Source organism: Cystoisospora suis (genome assembly GCF_002600585.1).
Source record: "Cystoisospora suis strain Wien I chromosome Unknown contig_4794, whole genome shotgun sequence".
NCBI lineage: Eukaryota > Apicomplexa > Conoidasida > Eucoccidiorida > Sarcocystidae > Cystoisospora > Cystoisospora suis.
Genome location: NW_027157586.1, coordinates 1 through 11,498, shown reverse-complemented (window position 1 = coordinate 11,498; position 11,498 = coordinate 1). Strand labels below are relative to the sequence as shown.

Genomic DNA, 11,498 nt, shown 5'->3' with positions numbered 1-11,498 from the left:
TAGTGGCCGCGGCGACTTGGTGCTTGGAGCGTGTATCGTGACAGAATTGTATGCGCTCTGGAGTGTTGGGTGTCGTAAAGAGTGCAGTGGCCTTCATAGGTGGGCAAACCTAACTGGCAGCTATATCCTTTTTACCTTCGACCGAACCGGCCGGTAAAGGCCGAGGAAGAAATAAACTGCTGCGCCAGTCAGTAGCACGGCGCATTCTCTGCGAGTGTGCGTGCTCCGCGGGAAAGCCGGAGCGTCGTCGGGTGGGGAGTGGGAGGGGCTGAAACTCAAGAGCAGGAACGTCTGCACTGGCGGACGCCCGCCTAAATCGCTGGCCCGATCCTCCGGAGGTAACACGCCTACAGCAACAGAATGCCTCGGCGCTACAACGGCGGAGAACTCCGTGCTGGGCGGAGGTGGCGCCCCTCCATTTTACTGTCATTTTCCAGTTAAGGATGTAGGTTGCAGTGTCCAATAGAAAAAAAGCAAGGAAACGAAAGATACACTTCAGTCGCTTAACGGATGCAGCTTTGCGCGGTTCCAGGAGTACCCACGAAGTCTCGTTCGCTCAGGAAATTCAAGGGAGCAGCCTCAGGAGACGACAGGATGGGACAAATGTCGCATTCTCGTAGTTGAGCGTGGTCGATGAAGGCTGACAAATTCTCACCACTGTTTGTCCACGACTGTGCTGTAGTCGCCGAGATGTTTATATTACTGGCACAGCCTTCTCGACTGAGCTCGTGTCTTGCGAGTGTTGGACAGGCGCTGATCCAGCAGTTGCAAGATTCAGAGCAAGTCCGAGGGTGGACACTGCAGAAACACACGTACGACATCACGTCTTGGCACCTCGGCCTCGCGTGCCACCCGGGCACGCCCTCATCAGTAAACAAGTCGCTCTTGCAGTCGGCTTACGCGCGCAGATTCCTAGGCCAATGGCTCCGAACGATCCCCACATTCTCTTCTGTGGCTCGCCTGGGAGTACGGTCACACATCACGCACGAGAGGTCGGCATTGCTTGATAAAGGGTAACCCTTTATCCCGGAGAACTTAGGTGTGACGTCGGAAGAATAAAATGGAGTGGAGCTGGTTCGAGCTCACCTGTGTAATACCCGAAGGCGTACAGCAGTCGGCCGAGTAAGAAGACAAATCCTCCTAGAGCGCTAGCCGAGGGATACTGGAGCCCACCCAGGCAAAGGAGAGAAAGAAAGATTGGGTATGACTCGAGGGTATTCTGAGACACTCACAAGCGGGAGCCAGTGTGGGCAGACTGACACATTGACGCCGAGTTCGTTTGGCATGTGAAGTCAACTGGCAGCGGAGTTTCGCACTTACGAGGTGGGCGCGCTGGTAGCAGTTGAAGACGTCGCATTCTTTGTCTGAGAGTCGAAGTAGTGTGAGGTTGGCATCGGGAGAATTTCTCACGCGGCCGGTCACCCCTGCACGGACAGAGAAGTGCGGTGAAGTGCGGGGGCAGAACCAGTCAAGAGGTGATTCATGAACTTCAGTGTTGTCTCTGGATGTTGCTGGTGCTGTGTCGCACAGCACAAGAACATACCTTTTATTGCGTATACATCCGGGCATTCTATCCCGAAACGACGGCGGGCTCTAGACACATTCACTGTCAGGTACACTTGCAGGGCCAACGCTAAGATTACGTCAGCCACAACCCAGCCATACACTGTAAAGGGAAGACAGGAGACAAGCATAGCTCAGACCAAGCCCTGTCCGTCCTCTCACGAGCACCAGGTTGCCAGGGGCCCGAACTCGAGAGCACCTGTTCGAGGCAGCCTTCACAGCACCTTAGATACGTCCCACCGGTAGAAGTGTTACAGAGATACTCACTTGGACCCGGTCCCTCGCCGTCCTTCGCCAAGCAATCAAATACGGATCCTGCGACATTCCACACGAGCACGGAGCGCACGGACAGTCCTCGCCGCTAACGTGAGCCAATTTTCGACGAGGGACGACCACGAAGAAAGCTGCTGCGAGGGCTTAAAACGAAGGAAGGCTCCATCTGTTGTGCCACTGTATCACCTCTACTTACCCCCCGCCATGGCGTGCTGGCAGTTCAACGGCCTCTGAGGCGACCCACTTGAGGTCTCCACGCGGTGTGAGTGACTATATCCTGCTGAAAAAAGAAGAGGCAGGAATACTGATCATCTGAGTTCACTGAGCGAGGGAGGCGCGGTCAAGATCACCTGCATACCCACGAGCAACACCAGGATTGAAGTTAAGCAACACAACCCTCCAGCCAATTGCGGACAGCTCTCGACTCCGTCTGTCATCAATTGGAAGCGCCCAGCTCCAGCACGGCACAAAAGAGTACACAAAACGGCGGCTCCGAGTGACAAAGATGCAATAAGATTAGCCGTAGGGCTGAGAAGCACCGACTGCGTATCGGGCCGCTCGAAGAAACTGCCGGCCCCGTCGGAAGTGTTCCGAGCGGTTCACGAGGCATGGTGCCCTCTCGGCTTCTGTAGGAGCGAAACCATTTGCACACGTTCGAACGGAAACTGCTAACACGCTATTTTGAACCGCCTCCCGGGCGAAGGCCGCACTGTCTTAGCCGCCTGAGGGTAGTGTCGCTCGAGCGAGTTCCGCCGACACAGCTGCAGTGTCTTCCCAAAGAACCGCAGCTGTCACCCCAAGGGATTGGCCGCTACAGGCTGGAACAGCATCCCCACTTCGGAAAAGCTGAAAACGCACATCTTCCGGCAGTCAAGTACAGTTCACATACCACGCGCGACCCGAGACTTTCCGATAACTGCCCGGTCGCCACCCGAAGAAGCAGCGTGCAGGCAGCGCCGCGAGCATCCAGTCAACTGGACACGACAGGCAAGCCAAGCGTTGCATCGACGCTTGCCTGCCAAGCGCGCCAGGAGACGTTCAGCTGCCAGATGTACAGATGTCTGCGAAGTGCACACTGATTCCCGAATTTGTGCGTGACTTTTCTGTTTTGCTCCGGAGGACTCGAAGTACGCGGAGTTTTGTGGGACAACGGCGCACTTCTGCCGCATCCCCTGGCCCGACCAGGAGGACACGTCGAGCTGCTTGTAGCCAAGTGGCCGGACAGTAATCGCGTGTACCAGCCCCTGGCAGTCCTGCGTCAAATCTGTACAGCTTCTTTGTTACTCCTGGTTCGTTGTTTCGATCAAGCATCTGGTTGGACGGTCGCCTTACGTACCGTTGCACTGTTCCCTAGAGGAGAGAGTGGCGTGGTGGACTTTCATAAGGCGACTACACGGCGAGCTGTTCCGCAACGGCGGATGCTCTGGGTCTACATCCTCCTTTGTCTTTTTGCGTCAAGGCAACCATACCGATTCTCGCTTTGCGCCATTACAAGAACAGGACAGCTGGACTACCAGCCACGTGTCCCAATTGGTACATCGGGCAGCAACCTGACGCGAGCCGGCGCGTCCCCTACAATGGAGACCGGACGTTCAGCCATGTCAAAGTCTCTCCGTCTATGGTAGCCCGATTGACAACCCCAGTCCATGCCAGCCCCTCTCCGGACAGGAGTTACTTCGTGTCTCCGACGACGACGTTTGTTGACTGCGTACCCATTTCTCGATGGCAGCCGGATGCTGCTGCACACCATCAGTTTGCTGGGGCTTCGGCTCTCCGGCAGAAACCGAAGAGGAGCTCTGGCAACGGAAGAGGAGAGAACATTTGCTCGAATCGCTTAGCCGCGTCAAGGGCCTTACTCCTTGTTCGAGGCTGCTTCTTGAGCCAGACGCGGACTACGTCATTGATGCGCTGGAGCAAGAAGACCACAAGGATTCCGAGGGCACAGCGTGCGGCACTAACTGTGAAGCGCTAGCTAACAGCTTTTGCCTACTTGTATGGCTTGGCTTCTACGCTCTAGTCATGGTGGCTTTGCAGTTCCGCCTTTACAAACTACTTGAAGATTGGGTGAGTACAGAGATTGCTCAGCTGCGGTTTTCGGTATACAGACGTAGTAAATAATTTTTCTTCACTCGGAAGTGTGGATCGGATGTGTTTTACAGCCGCTCCCCCAAAACTGGCCGGACCCTGGACCGCTGTTGAAGACGATTGAACAGGAGGTCACAGTCAAGTTCCATGCCTACTACAGTGCCGGGATCGGCGCAATGATGTTAGTAATGACGCTTTCTTTCGCATCAGCGCGGTCTGGCATTCGAAGCTCCCTCGACCGAGTGAGTTCCTCATCACTCCAGAGTCGATAGGCAAAGCCAAAAAAAGTCATTTGCTTGCTCGGCACGGCAGTAAAACAGGGGGTACACTAAAAGCACAAAAGTGCCAAGATCTACCAGACAGTGTTCCTGTTGCGTGTTGCATAGATCCGAACCCACAGCACGTATGTGCTTCCCGGCCAAGGAGAAGCAGCACGCGGGGAGACGAGTTTACTGTAGTCATTTCAGTTGATCTTCGGCTGTTCTAAGAATGCTGACTTCGCCAAAGCTGATCACTTTTTCCTGGATTGTGTCATGTCCCTGCCATTCCAGATGACAACTCACCTGGTTAGAGTGGCTCGGGATGAGCTACGGACAAACATACGCGACTCGGTAGACCATGACTTCTACGCTTTCGTCAATCGTCTGCCACAATACTTTTGCATATCTGAAGACTTCAGCAAAGCAGCGATTCGAAAAATTCACCGGAGGCTTCATGCGGACCTGGACATGCGCACCTCGGTGGTAGACTTCGATCTCAAGGGAGCACTTTCGATCCGACACGAGATTCACAAGAGAGTCGCAAACAGGATGTGCTGCTGGTCGCTGTGGGTGTTCTTTTTTCCGTGGCTTCTGACGATGATGGCGAATGCAGCTCTGGTTTTCCGAGTCTATTCCATCACGTACGCAGAGCAGCATATTGTCGAGGTGCGGACCCCGGACCTTATCACAGCTGGGCAGTACTGGACTGCTCTTCGTGACGAGGGGCTGCAGTTCATCGGCTACGCTCTACTGGTCAACATTGTCAGCTGGGCGTACTTAGTGGCTGTACAACTCAAATGTGCGACTTTCTACGTCATGCGGCTTCTTTATCCACGCATTCATCTCGCGGTCACTACCTACTGCGAACGACTGGTAAGTCAGGTAGCAGCTCGCCGGGACACGATATGAGAGCCTGATGCAAATCATTGCCATGGGTGGAGGATACTGTCTCCACAACACATGAGCGCTTCACGCGTTGGCAGTGTAACTCCCATGCTCAGTGTCACTGGTGTTGGACGCTTCCGCTCTGTGTAAACCTGCTCAGCTGACCAAGACCTGGACGGGTGCGGTTCTTGAAGGAGTGGCAGACTATATCACTGACGTGAAGTCGTCTGTGGGGTTCTGCGAGGAAGAAGTAAAAATACCATTGACTCAGAGAGAGCCGACAGCTTCTCCTCTTGACGCAGCCCCGTCGTTTGATTACCGACGTGGTGTCAAAGATGATGCAGTGTCCCTTAATAATCGGAACGGCTCTCAACAACCCGAACAGGTGAGGTGCGTCAAGGGAGGTTTACAGGCCGAAGACGGCGACGCTGAACACCATGGACACCACAAGCCCCTTGTATGTGGTTTTTCCTGTTCTTCAGGCGTGGAAGCAATTGCCCATCCAGTCTAAGGAAGATACTACTCTGCACGCCAGCCCCCCCTATAGAGCTCTTCTGTCGCCGCGGAGTATATGATTCATAGGTTTTCTGGTTCGGAACACGTAAGCTTGGTTGTCACTTTTCGCTGGTGAAGGAGTACGCGTGACGGAATAGCGTTCTCTGGTGCTAACGTAGTACTCTATACCAAAATAGTTCCTCGGCAACCGACAGTCCGGCGCCGCTTGGTTGACGCTCTCTTCACTTTTTTAACCTTGCTCAATGCGCGACCTCCTGAATCCGTTTCGAACCCCGGTTTCGTCCCAAGGTACGGCGACTGTTTGAGGGGACGTTAGCCTCATGAAATAAAGTCCGGGCTTCTGTTTTTTTTTCGTTTTAACCGCTACGGACCGAAGCGCTCCCCTGGCTTAGGAATCAATCGCCTTCCTCTCCTGTCAGAAATGAATTGAAAGCGCATGCGGGAGTCTGGTTCTTCTCAGAACGTGCAGACTCGCGTTGGATATAACTATCGTTTTTTCTTCAAACCCGCGTCTGCTCTCATCGCAGGGGTTTTGCGACGTCGCGTGACTACATAGTACGCCAATGCCGCAGTCCAGGCGAGATCATGGCATTGAGTGAGAACAGTTGCTAGTGTAGACACAACATCACTTCCGGTGCTCTCAGAGCAAAACAGAAGTACCAATCAGCCCAGCACGAGGTTCAGGGTGCCCCGAACTGGCGGCGGGGATCCAAGAAAGCCGACAAGTCCCGAATTGCTTCTAACCTGATCAAGACCAGCTTCCAGAAAGACGCAATTCACGAGAGAGAGGGTTAAGACTCACTCATATTTCCTCTGATCTCTCCCGATATCCGCAACTCCGGCTCTGCCAAGTGGTGATACGAGTGACTAAGAGCGCCTTTCGTAGTGGCCTACCTCCAGGTGGCAAGCAGCTCGTGAGGGAAACGTGTTTGAAGACGCTCGATCCGTTTCCTCAGTCTAACATCATAAATCTGTTTAGGCCTAACCCGCCACACATAAGGTGACCCACCCTTCAATTATTTTGACATCCCTGCCCGTCAAGGTCTTCACGTCCTCTGCTCGAACTATGCTTCTGGAGATCGCTTGAGCGGGATCAGGCAAGAGGACCAGTTTTACTTCGGGGACCGCAACGTCCTCGATGTCTGGGGCAAATAATTGAGCCCAGCTTTACTTGCGAGCGGTCGCTACGTACAGTACTTTGTCGTTGACTTATCGGCACCGAACGCAAACGTCATTCCGATGGACAATCCTTGGAAATGGTTTGTGCATCAACTCTGAAGGGGCAGTGTATTCAGTCACCGTACCATGGGGATCGCGGTCACACAGGCAGAGAAAAGGAACTTCGCGTCTTAGGTGCTGACGAAGCTTTACTAGAAAGCTGCGACAACTAAAGTCTTCCAAAGAAGGTCACGTGTTGGAGTACGAGGTGAGAAGCAGGCGCACCAGGGAACCCACGGCCAGTGAGCAGAACACATGGGCCACATCTAAGGGCGTGGGTGTGAGGTTACTGCCGGCGATCCTCCGCTTCCAGTGTCGAACCTTACTTGCTCGTAAACCCGTCGGTCACAAGCCTTTGGAAGACAGTTTCCTTTTCTACGATCTGATCACGTTATACTGTACACGAAACAAGGCGTTCATTGGCAGACAGTCGCACGCACCAGAACGAAGTTCAGCTCTGCGTAGCACCTGATAGAGCACACCCCGAAAGCCGGCAGAAGATGGCCACGGCTCTGCGGCCACGACAGCGATTACCTCGAAGGCGCAGCTACGTGTGTTTTCTTTCGGCACTCACCTCCAGTGCGTTATGACAGTCGACTTGAAGAGTCCCATGGTCTAAGAAGCTTTTCACTGGGAGGCCACTAGAGCGGGATTCGGGTGCGCCTTACAAGTTCGTTCAGTCAGGAAAATGGGGCCATGGACGATCGCCTTCGACGAGGAGACAACGTTCAGGGATTCTCGTGGAACCCGCAGCACCTGAGTTAGCTTCGCGAGTGCTCGGTCTGCTTCCCGCTGACTCGAATAAATCTGTATATTCGAGTAGTAGAGCTCGCGCAACGTCGCGTGTTTCTTCCCGCAGACGAGAGCGAGGATTTGTGACACCAGTGCGAACCGACGCGCCGCCCGTTTAACACCCCGGACCGTCAAACCGCTGTTAAAAACAGAGTCTGGGCCCTGATTCGTCACAATGGTTGGTCGTAGAAGCAGAAGGACCATGTCCTCTAGACTTCCAATTAGCGTGCGCTGACAACCCTCCATTTTATCTTTCGGCGCAAAGTAGACCGCTCTGCGTTCAGCCCGCTACGGTGGCCGATGAGTAACGCGGACAACAGGTGTCGCGACAGGGCGACGGCACGGTAGAGCAGTAGCTGCTTGGACTTGGGTTGACCCGACTCCCTAGCTCCACCAGCTTTGTTTAGTCCGCGCCGGCGGCACACTTCTAGTTCCACTGCATTCAAAGCGGGGCGAACAAGGCGCTCCTCGAGGGGCAGCGCCGCGCTGATCAGCTCATGCGACAACTGCAAACTTTCTCTGCAGTAAGCGCTACACATACTACGCCAGCAAGTTAGTGAGGAAGCAAGGCACTATCCGAGCTGCCTTGTGGACCTGCGAGGTACCTCCCGCACGAAACTTCTTTCCAACCTCTCCACTCAAGGCTTCGGTCCTCTTGTACTTCTATGCGACTTTTTTGTCTAGGCTGATAGACTGACGTAAGGCCGGACCTCTGTAGTCCGTCGAGTCGGTTGGCCGTTGAAACTGTGTCGGCTGAATGGCAGAAACAAAGGGAATCGAGTTTGAGATGTGCTCGTACAAGAGTGCGATACCGTACGCTGCGTAGCATCCGATCGCACCGAGCGACCCCGTTTGTCAGCCTGTCTGAGACACAAATGGCAGATCCGAGCAGCTCGGCTACCGGTTAATCCCCTAAGGCCTCTTCACTTCTACGCCAATCCACAGCAGGGCGACACACCAGTGCTCAGTCCGGTGCCCCCCGGCCTGGGATATCCAGCGGGTCCTGCTTCGCGTGTTGTAGAACACGATCCAGGTGGATACGGAAGCTAGGCAAATGAGCCCCTCTGATGACGCCGTCGACAGTGTTCATCGAACAGCAGACACGTGACTGATCAACTTTGTCTCGTTTCTCACTGCAGAGCGCTAGAAGCGAGCTCATGCTGTCGAGTGGTGTGAGCGAGAAACGAACACGGGGCGGCAGGCGAGTGAAGACTGAATTGTAACTGCAAGCCCGGGAGGCATAAAAACCAACGCACAGGAAGTTCACGTGTTTAAGGAGCGCGCATTGGCGTTTTCACGACTGTTGCCACCGGTGCTGCGGACCACTCGCGACGCGCATTTATTCACATTTCTGACACAAGGCATACAGTTCGGTTATGTCGACTTGCGCATACGTCGACACTTTACGAGCCCAGGAGCCAAACTGAGGCTGTGCCGAAACCACTGCGGTTGGTGATCTACTGATACCACACCCGCTTTTGCTCACGGAGCAAGCCAGAGATTGTTACACGTGATGGAATCGCTGGAAAGGTCAGATCACTGCTGAAGGCAATAAAACTGCACACACCGCACCACACACCCGATAAGACGCTTTTCTCGTTGACGCCGTCCACGCAGTCGATGCACCTGCGACAAGCGTGATCTGCTACTCCGCCTCGCTTTCTGTGCTAGACTTGGACCCGTCAGGACGGTGTCGGCCCCGAAAGGACTCGCCAAGGCGGAGCCACATTGAGAACAATCTTGCTGAGGTTGTTAGCCATACGGCGGCGAGGAGAAGCTGTATCCCGCCAAAGACATATCTCTGGGCGAGAGCTGCATGAAAAATTCCATACACCGCAAGTGACACCCGCCGAGTCCGAAACCTTAAGCATGTTGTCTGCTTAAAAAAACCTGGGACACCGCCACCCAACAATAGCCCTTACCTCGATTTGCAGGCGAGTGCATCCGCTTTAGTCCTACAACCACAAGCGCCTTCCACCATTCCGGACCCGCCAGGGTATCATCCACTTGCTGGACAAATGCTGGGGCCAAGCACCTGAAGGCGGCCTCTAGGTGGCTGAGTACGCAGGGTATCTTTGAAACGTGTTCCACCATTATCCACACAAAGACAATGCGAGACCTGCGGGACTTCAGCGCAGCCACGAGTGCTACAGCCCCCATAGAGACGGCATACTGGTACAGCGGCCGGCCGACATAGTGGAGGACGAACTCTTTCGGAAGATACTGGACCTCCGTACGCCGACCAAGTAGTACTCCTCCCTGACGGATGCCTTCTATTCGGGCCCAGAGTGTCCTCAAGGCGAGAGATATGCCTAGCCAGGTGACAAAGGCGGAAAACAGCCACCGACGAAGGTTCAGGCGGTCAAGAGGCCGACATGCACTTGTCTACAGAAGCGCTCGTGACAGGCGCTTTACCTGCAGAATAGTCTCCACTGTCCGGCTCCGGAATCCCGTGTTCCGCACACTGTCCGAAATATGCGAGCATGAACAGCTGCAACAGGATAATATAGTAGTTCGGCGTGATTGGCATCCGGGACACCACGGACTTCGGAAGACTTGTTCTCGGCAACGCGAGTCTAACGTAGGGTGCGACCAGAAGTCCCATGGCGTTGGCCACAGGCACCCCGAAAAGAACACCCGTCGGGACTTCAGCGGCCAAAGGGACTGCAGCTGAAATGGAGAACAGCACCCCATATGCGAGTTACACCACCTGGGGTGAAAGAAGGCAGTGCAGTGAATCGAGAGACGCAAGAGCTCTCCCCACGTTCCGTGGCTTAGGCTGCGAGCTCAAGCAAGCTTCTTCGTGCGTTCACCAGCGTCTTCCCTGGAGTAGCTGACCTGCGATGGCACACATGACGGTACAATGTAGTGCAGGTGGCAAGGTGCAGCCGCGCCTTGCGCTCCAGATGCCGGTCAGAGAACGCCGTTTTCCCCTTTGCTCGCGCGAGCCAGTGCGGACCTCATTGCCCTGGTGAATGGGAGTGTTGCCGCCAGCGCTGGCTCCATTTGTATTCCCATCCTGCGGCCCCGACCGTACTTCCGGTAGCCGCGACGGGGTCACCGCTCTGTCAGATGGTATCCGGAGAGGCATTCTGGTTGACCGCACCGCCTGACAGCATGTCCTGGTCAGTTGTCAGGCGTGTTCGCCGGACCCGGGTGTGACGCTTCCTATCAGTAACGACGCGGCCATCAACTTTCCGAAGTCGAACACCGCAGAGAACTGAAAACAGTCTTCGCCGAAGCGCCGGTACGCTGGCAGTGTTTCCCGTCAGAAACCTCGTTAGTGCAGAGGCACCCCGCTGAGATGTTGACAAGTAGAAGCAGTGACCACGGCTGCTGTGACTTCGCGCAGGGCTTCTTTCTTGCAAACGTCGCGTCGAGCTGACCCGCCCGAGACGGAACTACGACTTCCCTGTATATATGCATCCGAGCTTCGCATTGCTGCGAAATGTGCAGCCGCGGTCCCGCGCAGTCGCCGGCCACAACTCTGAGACTGGATTCCGAGACACTAAGACTCCCTCTGAGTTCACTTGTCTCTCAGATCCCGCGTGTTGCCAGAAGCGTTCAATTAACATCGGACACCCTGTGTAAAGGATTATTACTGTCTGTCGCCGTTCAACTTACACCCTACAGTTTCATATACTTGTGATTCACGCTTCCGCTACCTATTCTCGTTGTACCAAACGTTTGACGGGGAACACGGCTGTAATGACTCGCCATTTGAAGGCCCCGACTACGCTGTGTTGCGCATGCAGTAAAGGATCATCACTGTCAGTCCGTTCGACTCCGGCTCCGCCGCGACCGCGCGAGGCCTGCACGACACTTGCCCCCGTAGGGCGCGCATTCCATATAGCACTGCGCCCGGCGGGCGCTACATGCGTTGCTCGACGGCTGGAGCACACAGCT

General features: G+C 54.9%; 4 protein-coding genes across 4 annotated transcripts; 1 reads left to right on the top strand and 3 right to left on the bottom strand.

The window, feature by feature from the left end:
• Positions 1-568: 568 nt before the first annotated feature.
• Positions 569-3,001, bottom strand: CSUI_008525 (mapeg family protein). The gene is made up of 7 exons (XM_068068654.1): positions 2,033-3,001; positions 1,831-1,878; positions 1,544-1,666; positions 1,321-1,424; positions 1,087-1,219; positions 901-960; positions 569-798 (listed from the first exon to the last, which is right to left on the bottom strand). Exons 1-7 carry the CDS (start codon positions 2,040-2,042, stop codon positions 695-697), a joined length of 582 nt encoding a protein of 193 aa, XP_067919370.1. The 5' UTR covers positions 2,043-3,001; the 3' UTR covers positions 569-694.
• On the top strand, positions 2,757-6,016 carry CSUI_008524 (uncharacterized protein). The gene is made up of 5 exons (XM_068068653.1): positions 2,757-3,900; positions 3,996-4,163; positions 4,473-5,054; positions 5,227-5,451; positions 5,549-6,016. Exons 1-5 carry the CDS (start codon positions 3,559-3,561, stop codon positions 5,639-5,641), a joined length of 1,410 nt encoding a protein of 469 aa, XP_067919369.1. The 5' UTR covers positions 2,757-3,558; the 3' UTR covers positions 5,642-6,016.
• A 547-nt stretch (positions 6,017-6,563) lies between these two features.
• Positions 6,564-7,880, bottom strand: CSUI_008523 (type iib dna topoisomerase; the record flags this gene model as incomplete). Its single annotated transcript, XM_068068652.1, has 3 exons — positions 7,432-7,880; positions 6,802-6,960; positions 6,564-6,747 (listed from the first exon to the last, which is right to left on the bottom strand). The coding sequence occupies exons 1-3, from the start codon at positions 7,836-7,838 to the stop codon at positions 6,564-6,566; spliced, it is 750 nt and encodes a 249-aa protein (XP_067919368.1). The 5' UTR covers positions 7,839-7,880.
• Positions 7,881-8,844: 964 nt separating this feature from the next.
• On the bottom strand, positions 8,845-11,285 carry CSUI_008522 (uncharacterized protein). Its single transcript, XM_068068651.1, has 3 exons — positions 10,431-11,285; positions 9,515-10,262; positions 8,845-9,404 (listed from the first exon to the last, which is right to left on the bottom strand). Exons 1-2 carry the CDS (start codon positions 10,681-10,683, stop codon positions 9,955-9,957), a joined length of 561 nt encoding a protein of 186 aa, XP_067919367.1. The 5' UTR covers positions 10,684-11,285; the 3' UTR covers positions 8,845-9,404; positions 9,515-9,954.
• Between the last annotated feature and the right edge of the window lie 213 nt (positions 11,286-11,498).

Bases quoted from the DNA above. Each gene is read 5' to 3' on its own strand.
- CSUI_008525 (XM_068068654.1), bottom strand. The intron at 1,425-1,543 runs GTATGTTCTTGT...CTGTCCGTGCAG, and splicing joins GGATGTATACGCAATAAAAG to GGGTGACCGGCCGCGTGAGA. The intron at 1,220-1,320 runs GTAAGTGCGAAA...TGAGTGTCTCAG, and splicing joins GCTACCAGCGCGCCCACCTC to AATACCCTCGAGTCATACCC.
- CSUI_008522 (XM_068068651.1), bottom strand. From the start codon at position 10,683: ATGCCTCTCCGGATACCATCTGACAGAGCGGTGACCCCGTCGCGGCTA. The intron at 10,263-10,430 runs GTCAGCTACTCC...TCTCCATTTCAG, and splicing joins CGTCATGTGTGCCATCGCAG to CTGCAGTCCCTTTGGCCGCT.
- CSUI_008524 (XM_068068653.1), top strand. From the start codon at position 3,559: ATGGCAGCCGGATGCTGCTGCACACCATCAGTTTGCTGGGGCTTCGGC. The intron at 4,164-4,472 runs GTGAGTTCCTCA...CTGCCATTCCAG, and splicing joins TTCGAAGCTCCCTCGACCGA to ATGACAACTCACCTGGTTAG. The intron at 5,452-5,548 runs GTGAGGTGCGTC...CCTGTTCTTCAG, and splicing joins GCTCTCAACAACCCGAACAG to GCGTGGAAGCAATTGCCCAT.